Here is a 23,625-nt window from a genome sequence, read left to right on the forward strand (position 1 = left end):
CAAACTGTGCAGCTCTGCAACTGCATCCTGGCCCATCCTCACCCTTCTGCCCCCAACCCTCACCTCCTTGTACCCCCAATATGTTTTTCCCAATTAAAAAAAAAAGATTGTGACCAATTGGCAGCATCAGGATGGATAGTGGAGATTGAGATTGTTCACAGCTTTAGTTTGCTTGGCTCCACAGCCAACAATCTTGGCACCAGCAGCCAGAAAATTAAGACGTACTGTGATGGGAAAGTCTGCTGTTAGGGACCTCTCCAAAGTACTTAAGAGTAATGGTGTCACTCTGGAGACTAAGGTGTATCTGATACAGACCATGGTCTTTGCAATCACTTGTTATGTGTCAGAGTTGAACAATGACTAGGGAGGGAAGAATTGACAAATAATTGGTATACCGGTGTGTGGAACCCTTAAGTAAAACTTGAAGAATTTACACAGTTCAATAATCCATACACACATCACAGAATTAAGAGGCAAGTATCAGTGTTTTGAGTTCATTTGTAGACCTACAGTGTTCAAAAGATAGTTTGTGCAACAGCAGCATCATACATCAACACCTTGATGGTGGTGTTCTAGATTCTCAGACTCCACTCCAAACCTAGAAATTTGAAATTCTGGGGTAGGACCCAAGAACCTGTGTTCTAACAAGTCTTCCAGGTGATTCTGATGCTTGAAGACATTTGAGAACCACCTATATAGACACTGGTTCCATACAAAATGCTGGCACACTTCAGTTTTTTTACAAATAGTACATAATACATAATGTGCCGCCGAGTGGCTTGCGATTCATAACAACTCTATGTACAATAGCCCAAACTCTGCTGTCCTGTGCCAATCGCACTGTCTCTGATACTCCCATCCCAATTACCCCAGTCACTGAATCAATCCACCTCATAGAGGGCCTTCCTCTCCTGCGCTGTCCCTCCACCCTCCCAAGCATGTGGGAAAGTCGCATACTCAATGTCATTCTCCTCTTTAGCTACTAATTTGACATTGCTGAGAATAAGTAGCATAATACTGATGCTCTATTATTTGCTTTCATTTCCCATACTTTTCTGGGATAATCACCCAAGACATGCTGAATTGACCTGAGGTAGCTCCTGGTGGCCATTGCCCTCATCTACCCTATCTAGCTCTTTCCTTCTTTGCCTTTACCTGGACATGAAAATTCACTGAAAGCTCAAGCCCAAGGTTTTTCTAAGCTTTGCTACAAATCATGTGAGCTTCAGAAAATAGACACACAATATACAAATAATTCTATTATTTATTTATTTTTAATTAAAAAAAGTGGCCAAGATAACAATACTAGTGGCTTCTGCATACAAAACACATGTCTGAGGTTATGTCACATTTACAAAACTGCCATTATGTACAGCACTAGATATTCACAGCAACTTTATTAAGATTATTAAGTACGAGAATCATACCAGCAATTGAGGATAAGCCAAGGTAGGGAACAGCTAAAAATCAGTGGTCTCTCAGATAAATGGCCAGCCAGCTAACTGGTAAAGAAACAAATTTATTACCTTTTTCTTGAGTACTAATGACCAAAATAGGATTACTTCACAAACAAAACTCTTAAAATGTCATTTTCTCTATAACCTTTCCCACTTCACACTTTTCTCATAAACCTCTGCCTAGTTTTATGCTCAGGGACACTGGTGTATCATCCTCAAGAAAAAGCTAGGGTACCAAGAATGGAGTAGAGTCTGATTTGATGACTCCAAATCCACGAGAGACTGTAGTCCTCCTCTTGTCACTGATGTATGTAGTGCTGAGTATGCTGGGAAGACGTAAACCATAATTCATCCTAAATTGTGACTCATTTAACACAACACAAGCACCTACTGTGCAAGGCACTTTCTATTAGGTGCTGCAGGAGTCATAGCAAGACAGTCCCTGCCCTGGAGGAGTGCACAATCTAATTATGAAAACTATGTCCAATGGAGAGAAGCAGCCAGGGGTTTTGATAGATGATTTCCAAGCAAAATGTTGCTTAAATTTTTCTTTCCGTTTAAAAATTTAAACAGTAAAGTCTAAAACATATCCCCTAATCAAATAAGAATTTCAAAACCATCTCCTTTCCAATACTTTTAAGTTTTTGGATGCAACCTCCATTTATGTTAAAAAACGTCACTTAAACATGTAACTCAAAGTCAAGCACAAAGATTAACATAGGCATTGTGTGACATAAAATTGGTTATTATATAAACTGCATCATTTCCTATAGCTTATTTCTGTATAAAACAAGTTTGATACATTTTTCTATAAAGTACAAATCTGAGCCATCAACCTTAAAAAACATAATACGGCATTTTACATTTAATTTTGCAACTGTTGTGTGCCACAGAGTCAGAACTGACTCATAGCGGACCCTCCAGCAGGTTTTAGAGTTAATCACAACCCACCCTTCTCCCGGGAACAGAGGGTAGATTTGTACCACATGTGTTTGTGATTGCAGTGCAGCTTCTTGCCACAGTTAATTTTTTAAACTTTGGGACAGTAACTCCTCAAAAAAGAAGTACCCCTGATCGCCAAATGTGGATGAAATGCCTCAAAGCCACTTCTACCATGAATGTTACATAATAAGACTGTTTTTAAAGATTTTTTTCCTTTACCTCTCCACCTGGCTATTTCCAATATCTCAATTAGATACCCTGCAATTAGTATTTCAGCATTAAAGTATCATTTACCCCTTTTTCTCCAATTCTTCCCAACTCTTGCAGAAATTAACAGACTTGTCAATGTCTTGGACACACTTGGATAAACATATGCTATTGCTCTAAGTTAAGTGGCCAATCTGTCAGGAGATGCAATGCTGACCAGAGGTGCTGCTTTTGGTGGTTCAAATCCAACAGCAGCTCCAAGAAAAAAGATGAGCAATCTCCTCTCATGCAATTTATAACCTCAGAGACTCAACAGAGCTATAAAGTGTTCTGACTTGATGAGTAACTACACTAAATGAATGCACTGACTTAGGCCTCATTTTATATTAAGATGAAAGCTAAGAAAATTTAAATCACCAAACCAGGTAAAGGAATTGGAGAATATATATACCAAATGGCTAACCTTTTAAAAGGGATTTTCCTTAGCCATTTCCTTATTAAATCCCACTATTTCTACAGTAAATTTCTTGGGGTGGGGAGAAGCAACTTAATCAGCAGCACATCCTCAGGGCACAGCCTAGCTAACAATTCTTGAAACTGACTTGTATCTGAGTCATGGGAATGAGCACACAATTTACTGAGTATTTCTGCTACCTCCCAGGCAGTGATAATACTTCACACAGTTAAACCCAGACCCCTGGTGACCAGTGATGCTAACAGAACAGAAACAGTATTTGGTAACTCTGGCTGAATTTGGTTTATAGGCATTCAGATTTCAAGTTTTAGATATAGGCTGAATAGCAGATATGTTAGCAGACATCAAGTAGACCTTAACTTCACAAGTTCCTTTTAACTTCAAGAAAGGTTAATTCCAAGTTTAATAACATGTGAGCTTTGAGCCATAGTTGAAAACTGCTTGAGGCTACCACTTGATTTTTTTTAACAATCACAACAAAATCATTCATATAAGTTAGGTCCTTTACAGGCTGTTATTCTGATAACTCTGATAAGAAATATTACTAAATTCCACCAAAACAAACTCTCACTCATTGCTGATGACTCAAAACTGACTCCTAGAGGCGCACGGTTCGAATCCACCAGATGCTCTGCTGGGGAAGGAGGGACAATCTCCTCCTGTACCAGTCAGATCTGATTTGACGACGGTACACGCACACACATAAATAAAAACAAACAAACAAAAAACCCAAAAAAACCCTGACTCCTAGGTGACCCTCCATTGAGTTCCAGAGGCTGTAAATCACATTTACAGACTGGAGACTGCCCGTCTTTCTCCCTTAAAACCCCTGGCAGATTAGAACCACCAAAAGCACTCACAGCCTTTCGATTAGCTCCCAACCAACACTGGAGAGCAGGGTAGGGGCATAAAGATACATTCATAATTAAGCTAGCCATGCAGAGAGACTTGAAACCATCATAATGGGCTATTTAGAAATAAGTTTATCAGGCCATTTTCTATTTGCGTTGCTCAATTCTAATGGAAAAAAGGGCAGAATATATTTTTCCCTAAAATATACAAAACAGGCCTGCTAATTCAGAACACAGTCTATTCTGTTTAGCTTTAACTGTATTTTTTTTTTTACTGTAAGTAACAACTGGCTTGGGAAATGGGGTGGTTGGTGGCAAAGACACTTCTAACCTGAAGTCTAATCAACCAGCAACTGAGCACTCTGATAAGGAACTTAAGAGTTTTAAAGAAAACCACCAGATAAAACTTACCAACATGTCAATACTGACATGATCATATTTAGAAAGAAACAGAATTGTTTAACATGTTGCCGCAAATGACAGTTAAAAAAAATGTGTTTCTAAGCACGGTCGTCAATTAAAAGTGTGTGGCAAGGTGTTAACAAGTCCTTCTAGGTAGGAAGACTCATTACATGATTGAACATTTAGTATTTTCATCATAAATCTGCTTTTCTTTAAAATGTGAAATGTTAATCTTGAAAGTGCTGTAGAGTTGACAGACCAAAGGAATACAGGTCAAGAGTGCATTTGTGGAATTAAAAGCAAAAAAAGCTAGAAGCAGAGAGGATGGACAAATTGTGGAAATGAATCAGGGCTCTAATTCCTGGTTCTGTTCCAGGAACTGAAGCTTTTCACCAGACTCTGAGGCAGTTCAATGCTGCAATGAGGGCAGGTGCTCTGCAAATCCTCTGTTGTATCCCTCCTAACAAGTACCAGAAAGCACCAATTTTTGTCTTACCGAATACTGTTAAAATTACAGCAGAATATATTTTCACCCAAACATTGCCTTTTAACATCATTTTAACCTAATTAACCTGTTAAACTTAAAAGCAGGTCGAATTCACATGCTGAAAAACTTCTCAGAGGGAGAAGCAGACAAATGTCACAATCAACCATGGGTGTCACCAGTGGTTCTAATAATTTTTGACATTGAGAAATAATTGGCACATATAATAGTGGGTAGAGACTGCTTGAAGAGTAGGTGGTGGACACAGGGTGATTTCAGAATGAATTATCAAGCCTAACAAGCTATCAATTTCTTATCTAGAATAATAAGAACAAATTAACCCCAGGCAGAGAAAATGTGGTACATACATGGGTATCAGACTCCCAAAATGCAACAGTGTTGTAGTTTAAAAGGTCTAATTTAAAAATCTTTGCTTCTGCACTTTAAATGCAGTACAGTTTCTATTTCTTCCTTCCCAGAAACATTTATTATAGTGGAAACATTTATTACAGTGCAAGAAAAAATAAATGTGAAATCTCTTAAACAAATCAGGCACATCTTATGAAGGTCTAGAAGGTATGATAAACTCAAACTTGACACAATTCCGTTGAAAGATTGCTGGTGTCATTCCCATTTCTCCAAGGTTTCACTAGTCACAGCCCTAGAAAATCAGTACTCTATCAAGTATACTGACAAAGAAATTCAGATGCACACTGCAGTTGTGATGCTGCTACAAAGGCAAAATCTCCTTCCATCCTCATAGGTTAACAGAACGAACCACATGGATAGGAGTAAGGGAGGATAATTAAAGTATCCCAACGGAGTATGTAGAAATTTGGGTTGAGGTAAGTGCTGAACGGGTTCCAGACAATAAGAATGCCATTGGGGCAAAGAGAATCAATGTTCTAGCATAATATTTATATAACAAAATAAGATAACTGTCTTATTTATTCCTATAGAGATAACAAATAATTCGGGTCCTTCTTAAAAGCTCTAAAAGTTAAACCTCCACAAAAAAAGGCACAACTGCTTTACATAAAAGCTCAATGTAAGTTTTAAATGGCAGCAGCATTTAATTCTCAAATAAGAACAATTCACCTGATAACTATGATTAGGAACAAAAATAAATGAGTGTGTCATGATCATTAAAACAGCTATAGTTCCTCGTACTTACTGTAAAGTGAAACAACAGAGACTTCAGTCACATAGTCTTCCCTGTTGTTATTTAATTCATGATTATAATGCTGTTTAGTTTGCTTTCTTTAAAATTTATTGAAAATTAATTTAAAACACTGGACCTGAAAGTCTGAATAAGATTATTCTTGAAATTACCACACTATAAAAGCAGAAGACTCCAGCAGACACATGATTAAGCAAATGGATCTAAGCAAAAATCTGAACAGAAAACAAAGCACATTTCAAACAGGCTATTTGGAAGTGCCCTGAAGTGCCCCTTAAGGGCTTGTCTGTCTAGGTTTTTTTTATTAATGGAAATGGGGGGGGGGGGGGAAGACCACCACAGTATGACAGAAACAAGGGCTTATTACTGTGCTATCCAACTATCAAGACATTATTTCTAAAGTAAAGACAAAACGTCTTTCACTAAGGTTACAGGATAAAATCAGGAAATTTTGTCAGAATATGGCCACGAAAGAACAGTATGAAATTTAAGAAATTCACATTTTGTATTTCCCTTCCAACCTTCCAGAAGTATGCACTATTTCAAGATGTATACAGGCATGTTAATTAGCACCAATCCATAGGACACTTACTTTAGAAATCCAAGAACAGTTTATTTCTAGAATGTCTATTCTAAGTTTTAAGAGCAATTACTTTCTGACATCTTTTAACTGCCCATAGAAAAATACCTGTATTACAAATAATCAGGAAGTTTTACAGATGGAAGCAATTCCAAGGTTCTGTTTAACCACACTAGACATGCTTTTAGCATTTTAAAGAGTTTCTACTTCTGGGCTGGCCATCTCGCTCTGAAGTCTCTAGCAGAGTCTCTGAAAATTCCTACACCAGGCATTAAATGAAACCTGTCTGGGTTGGTCAATATTAAAAATACTAAAACGTTTTAATACAAGAATGATTTTCTTTCTTTTTCAAAGTCTATGTACAAGCATCTCATCTAGATTCAATTTTAAGGATATGACATAAGTAAATTAGAACACTTGGTATACATGTGAAAAGAAATGGGTCAGGAAAACTGATGACACTAAATTAAATATAAGTCACAATTATTGTAATAGTTATTGGACCATTTGATATAATGAAACTAATTTTAGCCTTTGCTTCAATTTCTTACACAGAAGAGATTTAGGAACATATTGTTCAATATGCATGAAAAACAAGAATTGATCTGCGGCTATTTACTCAGAACAAAATATGCAATCCATACATTGTGTTAAGACACTTTTACTATCTGTTGGTAAACTGAATGCCACTTACTGGGGAATTTCAACTTTCTGGAGCAACAGGGATATTCCATACCAAAAACATAATTAAAATCTAACTTAGCCAAGCTCTTACCTAAACTCTCTAGAAGAAACCATTTTATTCCTTGAAATGAGAGGATATCCTTTTTGCTGAAGCTACATTAATCGAGACATATTAAAAAAAAGTATTCCTTACTGGGCAAGGAATGGGGGGAGGGAGGGAGGGAGGGAAGAGGTTCATTTCAAAACTATTAAAATCTCTGCATCCAGTCATTTTGTGATACTGTTTAGTCCCTGAAGACAGAGAACACACTTCAGAAATGATATCCCAGTGTCCTATTTACAAGTATGCCTTCCACTTGAGACGGCCAGCCTTATTCCAGAGCATCCTTTCTCTTCAGACTAGAGGAATTTTTCTATAGCATAGTACATGCCCTTTCCATTTTCCCATCACTGACATTTAGAAGACAGGAGAATCACAGAAAGGGCAGGGGCTTTGCAGTAACCTCTTAATCCAGTCAGGATCTGCAAAAGACAGACAAATGGTATAAAGGATCAGCTTCAGAAAAGACAATACAATGAAACAGAATGAGCTTTGGTCTGTAAGTAAAGAGACCTGTATTGTGGTCCTAGCTCTGCATGTAATTAGCTGTATGTCCTTGAGCTTTAGTTTCCCATCATTTAAAGAGGCTGAACAAAACTAGAGGGGAAAATTCATAATGGCTACTAAAAGAATGATTACAAGTGCAAATCTTATTACAGATTCAGTCATGTCTTTGTACACAGTATCATTTGCAGAGCTTTCATTCAAATATAATCCATACACACCATCTAAAACAAGCTCTGACTTTAACAAATTAGAATGTATGTAATGACATAATAACAAACTGCAGATGTACTTAACTTGCAGACTATATATGCAATATGGACTTTAACATGACACCTTCCAATTACCAATTCTTAATGCTATGGCATCAGGATAGCAATGTAAAGAGCAGAACAAGTTGCTCTTGCTCCCTGAATGCATAAACTCAGCAATATGAACCCGACCCAAGTTATTATGCTTAGATGCTGGCACTCTGCCACCATGTTCAATCTCATCCTCCCAAGGCCAGGACAACACTCACCTTCTGGAGCTGGATGTCGGGCAATGCTGTCATGCAGCAAACACCTTCTGTATATCAAACTCTGGCAGGACTGGTAGGTTAAAAAGCACCTGTAAGAAGACAGCGTATTGTCAAGGAAAAGCACTTGCTCAGGTTCTACTAACACAGTTGTAGCTGTGTACCATCGAGTTAGAACCAACTCACAGCTGACCCTCCAGTGGGTTTTCAGAGGCAGTAAAAAGTATGGGAGAAAAATGCCTTTCTTCCAGAGCAGCTGGCAGATTTTAATCTCATACCTTTGAGTGTGCAGTGTAACTCTTTACCACTACGCCACCATTAAGGTCCCATATCAAAACAGAGAAAGTAGTATATAATGTTGGATGGTAACTTTACCAGACAGTAAATTAATCCAAAGCCACACATAAGCAAAATAAACATATTCCATAGCAATGAACAAATTCATAGCAAAGTGAATGGGGAAGAGGAAATAGCTGTGTTGTAAGAATGGGGAAGAGGAAATAGCTGTGTTGTAATACTAGTGAAAGTTTCTAGTATATCACTGAAGTTTCTTTACCACATAATATTCTAGAGATATAAATCTTCTGTCCTTGTGAAACTTTCTAGAGGAGGGAAAAAAACCACCCCAAAAGTAAAAACAAGAGCCTATTAAATGATGGTAAGTGCCAAGGAGAAATATAAAGCAAAAGCAAGGATCAGAGGAGAGTATAAGGGGATCAACAGAATGCTGTGATTTAGGGCAGCATGGCCAGGATGGCCTGATACACTAACACCTGAGGAAGCCATGTGGACATCTACAGGAAGAGCATTCCAGACAGAGAGAAGGGCTGGTGCAGTGTCCCAAAGTAGGAATGATGCTTTGTGTACCACTGAGGAACAAAGACCCCAGGGAAGGAAAAAGGATTACTGGTTGCGAAAAAGATTTCCACTTTTGATCCCTAACAAGATGGATATAGTTGTCAATGGGCCTCACCATGTCAGACATGGTGAGAATGGCGCAGGATAGGCAAAGTCTGTTGTTCAGAAGGCTGCTATGAGTCACAGTTAACTCAATGAGCACACGGCAGCAGCAACAACAAATCCTAAGAAACCAATTACTAGAGTGGGTTGTGGGGTTTTCCCTCCTACTATTTACAAAATAAAAATGCAATGTTTTTAAGAACTCTTTCAATTTCCCTCTCCCCACCCCCATCAAATTGTACAACCCCATGATTAAACACCCTCTCCCCCTACACATCCCTCTACTTCCAACCTCTTCCACCCCTCGTGGATCCTTATACTCATTCTATAATAATGGTTTTATACAATATTTATTCTTGTGGGACTGAGTTAGTTCACTAGGCATAATGCTCTCCAGTCCCTCCCAAGCTACGTAACAATTTACAAAAGCATTGCTCCTGCCCACTGGAGTGTTTTAAGTAGAGGGGTGACATGAAATGGTAAAGTTTTAACTGGATCATGATGATGGTCAGTCATACTGAGAAGGGATCGAAGAGGACCAGGATGAAAGCAAGAATAATTGGGAAAGAGCAACCATATCTATTAAAGAGAGACCAAGCATGGAGAGGTGAAGGTGGCAAGAAAAGGCTAGGAGTTTGAAATGCACATTAAATTTCCAAACATAAATACTGAGTAGATGTGTAGAAATATATGTCTGGATCTGGAAGGAGTCCCTGCTGGCACAGTGCTGGGTCACTAATTGAAAGGCCAGAATTTCAAGCCTATCAAGCTGCTCCATGGAGTAAAGAAGCCAGTCTCCTCCTGTAATAATTTTTAGCTTTGGAAACCTGATGAAGAGGGTCATCATGAATCAGAACTGAACAGACTACAAAGGGTTTTTTGGCTTCAAAGTCACCAATGTGTATTACAGGAGAAGTAATGACAAAAAAAAGTCCAAGGACTGACTTCACAAAGAGGCAAGAAAAGCAAAGACAAGTAGAGATGTAAAGCCAGAGGTAGGAAGAAAACCAAGGCTGTTCCAGAAACATAAAGATGACAGTGCCTCAAGGCAGGAGTGATTTACTGTGTCCAATGTAGCTCACAGGTCAAGTAATGTAAGGATACACCAAGGTTACCATGGAAAGCTAGACCGAAGGACGACTTGTATTTTTCATTTTATGTACTTTTACACTTCATTAGCTTTAACATGCATTACTTCTGAATTACATTAAAGGACTTAATGTTATTTCAAAGGAAAACAGTGTTATAAAAATAAGGAAACTCCTACATATTTAAGCAGTAAAACTGCCTCTAAAAAGCATTCTGCTTTAGTCAAACTGATGTTAAAAGTCAAAGCAATTTTTTATAAAGCAGCCATTTTTTCCAACATAAAGGGAGGAGCAACATATATTTTGGATAGATGAATCCAGTACTGGTGTGTGGCACATGAAGCTGAAAATGAACAAAAGTAGGGGCTTGCTTAAAAAGGCTTACCGGAGCCAAATGTGGCCATTGGAACAGACTGCTTGTTTTCGATCTGTGAATGGCAAGATCTCTTTACACAAACTACAGTGCTCAGGGAAAGTCTGTTTGTTCATCTTCTTTGAGATATGTCCAATCAGCACCTAATAGGACAGAGCAGTCAGCAATCCTTAGTGGTGAATGCAGAATTTCTTAAAAGAAAAAGACTGCTAATACAAAGGAAAAAAGAAATAAAAATAGATATGCAGTACTGTAGAAGAGATAAGAGATCATTATTTCCACACAGGCTGATCAAAACCAGAAAAAGCACATTAGACCATTCACCGATGTCAACTAGCTGAGTAACATAATTAACAGTCTAAAACAAAAACTATTGTTAAAATAGAAGTCTTACTACTTGCCTCATTTTAACTGCTTCTAAAACAAGGACTTCGGAGTTCTGTTAGAAGACAAAGTAGTAAGCTATTATTTATGGTGTTTTAATCTCTTTAAAGGAAAAACATGGTTTCTATCTGCAAAGCTTATGAAACTGTCCCTTCATAGGACTGTTGTTGCTAAATGCCACTGGGTCCACCCGACTCATGGTGGCCCATACGGTGGCCGACGCACAATGGAACTAAATGCTACCTGGTCCTGTGGCATTTGTATGACTGGTTACACCAAAGACTGCTGTGTTCCATGGGGTTTTTCTGACTGAATTTTGGAAATGAATCACCAGGCCTTTTTCGTGGTTTGGCTTAGTCTGGAAGCTCTGCTGAAAACGGCACAGCATCACAGCAATCCAAAAGTTCCCACTGATACATGAGGCATATCGCTTATAAGTGGATCCCGAGTATCCCACACAAATTCTACATGTAGGAGAGAATTCCATAACCATTGTTCTCTTGTAGAACTACACACATCTTATTCCCTTAAAGAATGCTTAGAGTAAAAAGAAATGCTGTATTTTCAAAGAAATTTTTACTTTACCTTAAATGGTTCATCCTATAACTGATCTAGTCTAATTTATTATGGGCTGTTTTTTGACACCAACTCATTCAGACCATATGAACAACAGACTGAAACCTTTTCCCAACCCTGCACATCTTCACACTTTCCACTTTGCTTAAACTCATTGTTGTAGTCATCTGAGCTCTGTTTATCCTCACTGCTGAGGGACATCAGGACCTACTATTGAGTGGGGAGGTGGTGGCAAGAGGTCAAAAAGGCAGAGCAGAGCTGTCAGCCTCTTCTTTACTTCATTTTTTAACTGGGATTTTAACACTTTTTTTCATAAATCAAAATCCTAATCTAAGTCATTGTTTTGCTGAAAAAACTTCACTGATCTATCGTCAAGAGATCTGGATAAAATGCAAAACAAAGCCTATCTTAATAACAGATAATATACTTTAAAATTCTGAATCTATTAACTTTTTATTAAAGGAATCCTCTAAGGCAGTCATTCACTAAAGTACAAGGAGTATCTTAACATTTCATAAGTTGGTGAACCTTCCATTTAAATTTACAAACTTAAATCAAATTCATTTTTAAGGGAGCTCTGGTGGCCTAGTGGCAAGAAGCTGCACTGTAATCCCAGAGGTACGTGGTTCGAGGGGCAATCCTTGCCTGTATCAGTCAGATCTGATTTGATGGTACATACAAAAAAATAAGTATTAAAAAAAATTCCTTTTTAGCCTCTTTTTTAGGTTTAAGAATCTTATGGATATTCCCTGACAGAAGTGTCTGTCCACTCTCACCCTACTTTTCTGTATAGGCCATGCATCCATAAAGTGATATACTGACAAAACCTGCCTAGAATCTTTCCAGTACTGACACACTCAAATTTTATATAAAGAACGACTGCTTCTAGTTGCTATTAATAACTTGTAAACCTTCTTGATCATACAAGTCTAACTTAGTTTAAACATACATTCTCAAGGGGAGTGTATCATTCCAAGGGAGGCAAAAAGTGATCTCTTTTTATATAAGACACAATTATTTATTATCTGTGGCATTAACATTTTTAAAGTGGGACAACTAGAGAAAAGATATGTAAAATGGCTCCTTCTGGGAAGGGTATAATCTCTTCTTTGCGAAAAAGAAAAAAAACAAACACAAAAAAACCCAACCCCAAACATTGCCATCAAGTTCATGTCCTACTCAAAAGCTCCTGAGGGCAGAGAATTGCTCCATAGTTTTCAAGGCTGTAATCTTTACAGAAGGAGACAGCACATCTTTCTCCCACAGAGGAACTGGTGAGTGTAAACTGTCAACTTTTCAGTGAGCAGCCTTTAAACACTGAGCCACGAGGACTCTGTTACGATTTCATGATAAATGAAATTTATTTCATTTCCATTTCCCCATACTCATGAGGCATTCAATAATTATACTAAACCATTACCAACCAACTTCCGTTATGTATTTTCCCATATGTTCTTGCTAATGTCTCCTTAACCCCTACAATATTACAGGTAGGCCCTATAAAACAGTGATAGGAAAAACAAATGTACAAATAATTAAGGCCAGAATGGAACTACTTGTAAGGGTGCTGATTCACTTAAGCAAACACTAACTACTCTTAAGACTATTATGAAGAGATCACATGATCAACTTGTCAACATTTTAAAATACATATACTTTCCAACAAGAAAACGCAACAAATGATTTGTAAATGGTTTAACATATGGGATAAACATAACAGAGTTTTCTGTCTTCAATTAATAGTTTGAGTATTTTAATATAGTATACTCCTTGGAACGCAATTAGCTATTAGCTGGGGAAGAGAGTTTCCATAGCACATAAATGTGGATAATATTGGCTAAAGACTAAAGAAAAGTTAATCAGTTTATTGTTCCACTATCTAATACAGATTATACCTAGTTTCTATAAAAAGAAGGTATGAGTAATCATTTCTTTTACAGATCCTTCCCAAATATATCAGAAGTCTTACTTAAGTCCATGGAATTGGAAACAAAAGCCAAAATGAAACTTTTACAAATAGAAAGGGAAAGGAGTATAGGCTACCCATTCCTACTGCATGGCTGCCCCCTCACATACCACCTTGCTAACTGCAGCTGCTCGATCTTATCCACTGCCTGGACACATTATGTAAACTCTTACACCTCAATCAAAACATTGTGTGTGTACCTCATACACCAATCCTTATTTATCCTCTAGTACTTCATGCTAACCAACACCCAAAATATTGTCAAACCAAAAGTTGAGCTTTATAAACTCAATTTTTTTTCTCATGAAGCAAACAAGATTGTGTAAACAAACACCTACCCGTGCTGTTCTGTCATCATACTCGTCATCAGACATTAAGAAGTTACAGAGTCCTCTGGTTGGGATACTTGTGTTCTCCGTGATCCAGGTGTGCAGGTAAACTTCTCCTAGGACCCGTTTCATGTGTTCCCTAGTCAAGTGCATTTCCACAGCTTCAATCTTCCCTTGGATTTCAAGGAGTTTTTCTTCCATGGGTTCTCGGCCACCAACATCACCTGACTGGGCGAGGGAGTCATCAGTAGGCTCTTCTGTGTCCCCATCTTTGCTCCTGTCCTGCAGGCTTTGCTTATTCACCTGTTTAGAAGAGCCTTCTTCTTGTTCATCCTCAGCATTGCCCACACCAGGTGAGTCAAGCAGTAAGATTTTCGTGTCCTCACTGGAGGGTTTCCATAAGGCTTCTGAAGGAATTTTCTGCATCGACTGATACAAGATTCTCAAGAGGAAAAGTTTAAAACGCCAAAAATAGGTGGCCCCACTGCCTTCAATCTTTTTTTCCAAAGCTTCATGTAAAAATTGAGGGATATGTTTATCTTTTAAAATCTTCCATCGTACTAAGTCTATTAAATCTACCTGCTTAAAAAGATTTTGAACTGAAGATTCTAAGAGCTGAGCAGCTGCCTCTTCAAAGGTTTTGAGAGTAACAAACTGGACCAGGTAGTTTTTGTTAACAGGGTGGAGGCCATTGACCATACCCTCGGTTGTTACGACAGCCAGATATGCACCACAGGGGCTCACTGCTATTCCATGAGTCCTCACCGAGCCAAAGACATCTGAAAGCTTAATCAACTGGTGTTCAAATTTTAGCGCAACATCTGTGAAAATGGGAATCAACTGCCTCACTTTCCCATCACCAGAACAAGTATATACTGTTCCGTTCTGTTTGTCTGCAGTCATGGAAACAATAGGCAGTGAGTGAAGGCCTGTGACGTGGGAATTGTGAACATTCAGACCTGCTTTGGAGATCAGAAGAAGACACCAGAACACATAGGATCCTCTTGCAGCCACCACTAAACTGCAACTACACTTCTGGTAGGGATGGTAAAGTGGTATACATTTAATGCTATGCACAGGCAACTGGTCCATTTCTTTCCACAAGACAACAGGCTGCCTTAAGGTGAAATAACCTTTAACTGCTTTGAGATTGACAGGAAGGATTTTTACAGGTCCAAAAGCACTCCCCACAATAAGGCCACTCATTTTCCGATTATTGTGCTCATATTCCCACCAAAACAAAACACTAGGAGAGTTGATTCCTGACTCAATTGTATTGCAGGAAGAGATGGATTCCTTTCCTACAAATGGCAGCTGGAACTGCCATACAGCAATGTTACCATTTTCAAAGAGGACTGCCAGGAGCACACTGCCAACATCACGACATTCGTTGTTATGCTTGACCTGCTGTGTGGTACAGATGCCTGACCACTCCATTCTGACTGGGGTCTGCATGCTGTGTCTCCTCTGAAACTCAGCAAAGTCCCCAAGATTTCCTTCTGGAGTGTCACTTTTAGAGAGTCTATAGCTGGTCTCATAAAGTCGGTCTCCATAAATTTCAGTCAGATCAACCAACTCATCCCACTTTAGTCTGCTGACGTTAGCCTGGACAGTCAGGCGGTTATCCATAGTTAGTGCTGCCAACAGGCACCTGCCATTAGCATCACAACCCATGGGGGACCAGCTAGTGTATTTGAATCCTCTCATTGGTGGCAAAGCCTTTCCTTCAGGATTAAACACCCTGTCCAACATGAAAGTCTGACTGACTACTGGGTCATTAGAGGTGGCAAATTTCTCCTTACACTCAGCAACTTCTTTTTTTGAGCCAACCTGAAAATAAGATATAAAAAGTATCAGAAAAATATGTCAATATAAGAGAAATATATTTATGTAACAGGCTATAGTAACAGAATCACATTAATACAGATAGCAATTTTGTATCAATTCTACAAATTTTTGTATGATATGCATTTAAAAGACTATGTACATCCCTAAAGAACATTTACTAAAAGAAATGGCCTTTTCTTTTCAAGAGTCATTTTTCATAGCTTGGTTTTCATATTCTCAGAACTGATGTAATAGAGATGTTCCTGATTCTTAAGGCTCTGCAGAGCACTTCTTGAGTCAAGGCATACATACATCTTTGATACAACTAGGTATTTGAATTTTTACAATATCTTTGCAATACAAACGTAAGTTTTATGTTTGCAATCTGAAATAACATTTGTAAACTATGCTGAGAACCAATTTAAATGAATTTGTCTGCTGTTTTTACAAAGCAACTTCTGCTCCAATAAGACTATTCTCAACACTATTCCACATCTGCTATCCCAAGCCTAGAATACTCTCCTTCCTATCCTTCAAAACAATGTGATCCTTTAGATCCTTCTAGTTCCTATCATCTCTCTCCTGCCTCCAAACTTGTCGCATATAGTCTTTTGGTGCCAAACTCTATAAAGTGATTTTAAAGTGACCTAATTATAAAGGTTATCCTTTAGCATGGTTACCTATGGTGAACAGTGTTTGGTAGAGCTCCCCGATTAAAATAAGCCTGGACACATCTCGCACCATACACAAAAATCAACTCAAGGTGGATCAGAGACCTGAGAGTAAAACCCAAAACCATAACGTTCATAAGACACAAACTGGGATCAAGCTTGGAAGTGTTAGTCCAAGGTATAAAGAGACTGCCAAATAGAACCAGAAATGCGCACTCTAAACAGGACAAAATTGACGCATGGGACCTTCTAAAGATTAAATCCCTGTGCAGATAAAAAACTTTTTTTTCCAACAGGTTGAAAAGAAAACATACAGAATGGGAACAAACATTTGGTAATACCATATCAGATAAGAATCTTATAACAAAAGTTTACAGAATACTCCTGGGCCTCCACAAGAAAAAGACCGATAACCCAATCACAAAATGGGCAGAAGACATAGAAAGAATTTTTACAGAGAAAGATATTCGAATGGCAAACAGACATATGAAGAAATGCTCCAAGTCACTGGCAATAACAAAGCTACAGGTCAAAACCACAATGAGGTACCATTTCACTCCAGTTAAGAGTGGCAAAGTTTAACAGGGCAGCAAGTAATAGATGCCAGATAAGATATGGTGAGAAAGCATTGTTGCTGATTGTAAAATGGTGCAGCCATTCTGAAAGGCAGTTTGGCGCTTCCTCAAAAAGCTGAACATAATTCTATATGACCCAGCTATTCTACTACTTGGATTATACCCTGAGAATATGAGAACTGAGGTACAAACAGATTTGTACACCAATGTTCATAGCAGCATTATTCACCATCACAGAAACATAGAAACAGTCCAAATGTCCAACCACAAATGAATGGATTGAGAAATTTTGGTACACTCACACAATGGAATACTATGCAGCACGCAGGAGCAATAACTTTGTAAATTATTACCTAGCTTGGGAGGGACTGGAGAGCATTATGCAGAGTGAATTAACTCAGTCCCAAAAGGACAAATATTGTATTAAGACCGTTTATGTAGAATAAGTATAAGGATCCAGGAGGGGTGGGAGAGGCTGGAAACAGAGGGATATGGATGTACAGGGGGAAGAGGGGATTAATCATTGCGTTGTAAAATTTGATGGGAGAGGGCATGGGAAATTGAAAGAATTTGTTTGAATTTGTATTAGAACTCTGTAAATAAACTGGGGGGGGGGGGATGTTAGAAAAAACCTCAAACTTGGAAGCAGGAGAGGCATCCACTTCCAAAACAGCTTGCCTCCAGAAACTCTATGAACTTGGAGAAACTATGAAAATGACACAGTTCAGGTCTTTCATTCATAGGGTTGCTATGAGTCGTCTATGACTCAACAGCACTCAACAACAACTATTATAAAGGTAGAGAAAACGACAACAATAAAGTGGTCCCGAACCCTAAAAGAAAAAAAGAAAGAGAGGAATGTTAAAGTAGAAAAAGAGCAAGTTAACCAAAAGATGGTTTGTGTTATATTAGAAATCAATGCAGCAAGGATTTGGTCCACTCTGTTTAGAAAAATGGTTAACAGAGTAGAGTCTTTCTGTCCATCTTTCAATCAATCTCCTTTTTCAAGGAGGATTTAAATTGCATGCCTTTGGGTTGGTAAAGCAACTCCTTACCACTAAGCGACCAGAGATCCATATAAAAGTATGAAGTTCAAATGCACCAGCTGCTCTGTAGGAAAAGGATGGGCAGCCTTCTTGTGTGATTTACTGCCTCTGAAAATTTACTGGAGGGTCAATTTCTCACTCGAGAGTACACAACAACAACTATTAAGCTTGGTAGTGAGTAACATTCCAAAGGCTGTGCTGTCTCCAAGGGTCAAATCCACCAATGGCTCTACAGAAGAAAGCTGGGCAGTATCCTGACAAGACTGACAGCCTCAGAAACCAAATCAACTTGATGGCTCTGAGTTTGACTATTTACTAATGATGGAGTAAAATTTTTATCAGAATGGTAAAAATCTGATCAAAAAGTTAGATAATTTTTACACCAATGATGAAGTCAAAGTTTTTATCAAAATTGTAAAAATTATTAACAAAAGGTTCAACAATCCTTTTAGTCCTTCATATCAACATATGGTACAATTAATTACTTGATGTGGCTCTTCCAGCCATAATCTGTGTTAATTCTCACCGCATGACAAGAGTTATGCATTTCTGAGAAAGAACAACTCACAGCTGACTCTCCAGCAGATTTTCAGGGGCTGTAAACTGCATGGGAGGAAACTGTGTATTTTTCATGCACAGAGAAGCTGGTGGATTCAAACTGTGATTTTGGGTTGGCAGTGTAGCTCATTATAAAGTGGTCATGGTTCACCAAGAGAATTGGTTATCTTGCTAGTAATGTAAGTAAATGGTATCTTTGTGGAGTAGGAGCATGCAAATACAGTGTATTGAACACTATTATGGGGAGTTGGTCAATTTTGCCATATTGTCAGGCTTAAAATGAGCCATCTCAGAGGCAGAAAGGGATCACTGTCATTAAGAAAGAGCAGGCAGGAGTCAAGCACATCCTTTAGACCCTATGCTGAAACTCCTAGATCCATCATGGAGAGCCAAAAAGACATTAAGTGCAGCAAACAGGAAGACACAGCAGCAGTAGAGACAGCAGAACCAATACACACCAAGAGACACAGCTTGGGCTTCCCAGCCACAGAACCAGAAAGCTGAGGGCCTTTGAAGTAGGAGTCTTACTGGTGTCAGGGGGCTAAGTTTGCTAACCTATTCAGCTAAAATTTTGTAACATTTGCCTCATTAGGACAGAGACCAAGGCCCACAGATAGGTGGACTGGAACAGTCAACCTTTCTCTATAAGCAAATGCATTAACCCAGGGGCTTCAACCACAGCAAAGAATTCATATTTAAAGTAGCATTCCATCCAAAGTAAAAGTTAAAAACTAGTGGGGGGGGGGGGCACACTTATTTTCAAGCTGAAGTCTGTCCTGACAAAAAACTCTATCCTGAGTTGTTCCTGAGCCTAAATTTTAACTTATTCCATTCCTAATAAACTCCATAACTGACTTTTGTGTGACCACTGCAATCATTATTGAACCCAGCACAGAAACAGAGAGCTGTGAGAAGGCTTTTATGGCAGAATTGGTAGAAAGGTTTGGAGCATGGTGGTGGGGTGACACTTCTAACCTCACAAGAATCAGCCTTAGACTCCTACTGATGAAGATTTTCCCCTTCCCAAAGTGAGAAGAGGTTAGATGCTGCTGTCCATTTCCGCCCACCCTGGTCCACACCATTTTTATACGGCAGAATTGTAATTTTTTTAAATACCCTGAATGTCAATAACATGCCACAAATTATGGTAAGTGGTTACATGTGTGTATATTAAATTTAATCTTTTCAAAAACCCTAACAGGTTAGGTACCCCCCACAAACACACACACCTTGTTTTACTCAGTACCACAATCAACAGCTACAGAAAGTATCAGTTAAGAAATCAAAAGACCCAGCAATAATAGCAAAGTTCAACAAGGCAACAAACAACAAATGCTGGCAGTTGTTTAAAAGACTCTTACACTGCTGGTAGGATTGTAAAATGTTACAACCACTAAGACAGACAGTCTGGTGCTTTCTCAAAAAGTTGGAAAGAGAAACACCATTTGACCCAGCAATTCCAGTACTGGGACTACACCCTAAAGAAACCAGAGCCACAGCTCAAACAGATGTGTGCATACCCATGTTTATTGCTGCATTATTCATAATAGCAAAGAGATGGAAGGTCCTATCAATGAACAAATGAGCAGAAAAACTATGGTACATCCACACAATAGACTATTATGCAGCACGGAAAAACCAATGAAACAGTAAAATATTACCCAACATGGAAGACTCTTGAGGATATTAAGCTCAGTGAAATATTTCAGTGTCACAAAAGGATAAATGCCCGTCATAAAATAGGATAGACATGAGGGGGTGGGGAGGGAGAAATAGAATAGGGGAAATGTGGATAGAAAATAAACACTGCATTAGAACAGACGAGGCGAAGAACTGTCTGAAAGGAATATGATTACACATTATATGAATGAGGACAGTCTGGAACAAGGGGTGCATTGCGGAGTGGGCTGGGGGAAAGGAGAAAATGTGCAACAATGAATACATAAAGGAGAAAAAAAAACAAATGACATACTGCACTGAGCAAATGTGCTATAGTAAACATCTTTAAAGTGCTAAAGAAGACTAAGGTGCACCCGACCTAAGCCATAGCATTTTCAGTCACCTTATATGCATGTTAAAGTTAAGACAATGAATGAAGATCAAAGAACTGTTACCTCAAATTGTGGTGTTAGTGAAGAATATTGAACAACCTAGTGGCTTATCGTACTTTGAGAAAACACACATAAATACTCAATTTCAAAATGGTGATAATAAAATAACTTTGGAAACCCTAAAGGTCTGAGGGCATAGATTATACGAAGCTGAAGGCACTAAATCTACATTTGCTTTTCTACAGCTGCCAAAAGAATAAGCGAAACTGTTTTGGAAGGAGTGTAACCAGAATGAGAAGAGGAGGAGGCAGTTTATGTCCAGCAGACTTACAGCCTTAGAAACCCTAAGGGGTATTCTCTTCTGTTCCATAGGATTGCTATGAGTCAGAATCAACTCAGTGGATGGGTCAACAAGTCAATTTCTACCATACTGACTTTTTAAAATCCCTTCTTACTGCTTCTGTTCTCATGGCATAGCATTGTAGGTATTGAGTTCACCTGACTTGTTTATTTGAACCAATTTGTTCTTGTTGTTGTATACCGTAGAATCAGAACTGACCCACAGCTGACCCTCTGGCAGGTTTTCAGAGGCAGGGGAGGAAGATTGCCCATCCTTCTCTTGCGGACCAGCTGGTGGCCTCGAACTGGGTGCCTTCAGGATTGCAGCACAGTGTCTCGCCTCCATTATCTTAGAAGGTTTGATCATACAGATGTACCAACGGTCATAAAGTCGTGTGGGTTCCCTGCACCTTAACTAAAACCAGCTGTCATGCAGTCAATTTTAACTTATGGAAGCCTCATGTGTCAAAATAGAACAATGCTCCATAGCGTTTCAGTGGCTGATTTTCCCACATCATCTGGCCTTTTTTTCGGAGGTGCCTCTGGGTGGACTGGAATCTCCAATCTTTCTCAGCAAGTGAGCACATTAACCCAGGGGCTCCACTCAGCTAAGAAGTCTCATTTAAAAAATAGCATTCTGTCCAGCATAAGGGGGGAAAAAAATCCTTTCTTTTTCCCCTGAACACGTTCTCAGTAGATAAACATGCATATACCAAGCATTATCGCTACTTAACAGTATACTGCTGTTGGTTTCTTTTACTTCAAGAATAATATTCTAGCAGGGAAGGGCCTTTGTTTTGTAGATTGCTTTAAGGCACAGTCCACAGGAAGTAGTGCTACTAACCCAAAGGTGCCATCCTCCAGTGGTTCAAATCCACCAGCTGCTCTACCGGAGAAAAATCTGCAATCTCCTCCTCTTTGATTTATAAATTCTGAAAACCTTCTGAAGCTATGAATTGGTTCTGAATTAGCAATAATGAATGAGTTTATTTTCGGAATCTAGGTCAGTGCCTAGCACAAATTCAACACGTTGTCAACCATATATGTGTACAAATCCATAAGGAAAGTCTTTAAAGTTCTGAATCCCAAAAATTAGCCTCATGGTTTATTACTTCAAAGGGGGGCCGGGGGAACCAAACCAAAAAGCAAAAAACCTCACATCTGAATCTGAAAATGGTGACAGTAAAACAATAAAACTTTAGAAACCATAAAGTTCCGAAAGTAAATTTAAGAGTTGATAAAGCTGAAAACACTAAATATGCATCAAAATCGTGTACTTGAAGTTTAAGAATAGTAACTGCTTCCAGAAGTCTTTTTCATTCTACATCCAAATGATTTTTAGCTGTTAAGAGAAATGAGTACAAACACCAAGATTCGGTATTTTAACCATCTGCTAAAGAGTTGAACACAAAGATCACTCATAATAAAGCCGCTGAAATAGTCAATACGGCACTAAGAACCCATTCTTCGTCTTTAAAGCAAGAGGCTAAAAAGGAGAAACAAAATAGTAAACAAAGCCAGTCCTAGGGCTCGGGGAGTAGGCCCCAGACAATAGAAGCAACGTTAGAGGCAGGTCCGGGGTTGGGTCAACAGGGGGGTGGAGTTTCAGAAAGCACGCCAGTAATCCGTCAGACACAGGGGCTCCCAGAGTGTTGGCGGCATTTGCTTCCTAGAGGATGGGGGGGGGAGGGGAAGGGAAGAGGGGTGAAGCTGGGTCAACGGAGAAACTTGAGTGCAAAAAGAGAAAATATCTTGCTTTTTAAAGCTGCGAGGACCCAGGCCACTTAAAAAACCCTCGGGGCCTAGAGTGAGGAGGGGAATCCCCGTGCAAGCAAGCCGCCAGCAGGGATTCCCCAGGGATGGATGACGCGGCCGCGGAAGGTGCAGGAGATCGGCTCGGGGCTGGGCCCCGGGGATGACTTACCTTAAGGAAGCAGCTGTTGGCAGGCGCGGGAACCGACGTGCGGTGGATAACCAGGTTCTGGTCCGGGTTGTGCACGTCGCAGATGAGCTCCAGCACAGCGACGCTGCGGGCCGTGGACACCGACACGCGGTGGTCCTCGGACCAGGCTAACGGCTCCAGGCCGCTAACCGCGTACTGCAGCTTTACGGCGGGCTCCCGCCGAGTCACCATGAGGCGAAAAGAGGTACTGGGCCCCGGTGCACTGTTCACTGTTGGCTCTTTGGCTCCCGCCTCGCCGCCCCCCTCGCCCTCCTCCTCCTCGGGTGGCGCAGGCTCATCGCTCTCGGGCCCCACTCGGGCACTGGTAGCCGTAGACATCTTCCCTCAGCTCTAGAAGCCGAATCCCCGGGCGCGGAGAGCCTACTTGGTTGCCCCGTTGCCGCCACCCACACTACCGCCAGGAGCCCCCTCCGCGGCAGTTTTCTCCCCTCAGACCTCAAGCGTCACTAAGCCAGGAAGGACCCCATCGTTGCCAGGCGACCCAGCCCTGCCAGGTGCCCAAGGAACTGCCTGTCTAGAAAACACGCCTGCTCTGC

At 39.6% G+C, this 23,625-nt stretch overlaps 1 protein-coding gene across 1 annotated transcript; it reads right to left on the reverse strand.

Moving 5' to 3' along the window:
* Positions 1 to 7,632: 7,632 nt before the first annotated feature.
* GTF3C4 (general transcription factor IIIC, polypeptide 4, 90kDa) lies at positions 7,633 to 23,611 on the reverse strand. The gene is made up of 5 exons (XM_006894413.1): positions 23,051 to 23,611; positions 14,069 to 15,889; positions 10,817 to 10,947; positions 8,387 to 8,475; positions 7,633 to 7,784 (listed from the first exon to the last, which is right to left on the reverse strand). Exons 1-5 carry the CDS (start codon positions 23,405 to 23,407, stop codon positions 7,720 to 7,722), a joined length of 2,463 nt encoding a protein of 820 aa, XP_006894475.1. The 5' UTR covers positions 23,408 to 23,611; the 3' UTR covers positions 7,633 to 7,719.
* Between the last annotated feature and the right edge of the window lie 14 nt (positions 23,612 to 23,625).

This window comes from Elephantulus edwardii, unplaced genomic scaffold (genome assembly GCF_000299155.1).
Source record: "Elephantulus edwardii isolate Elephantulus edwardi_28Jun2011 unplaced genomic scaffold, EleEdw1.0 scaffold00141, whole genome shotgun sequence".
Taxonomy (NCBI): domain Eukaryota; kingdom Metazoa; phylum Chordata; class Mammalia; order Macroscelidea; family Macroscelididae; genus Elephantulus; species Elephantulus edwardii.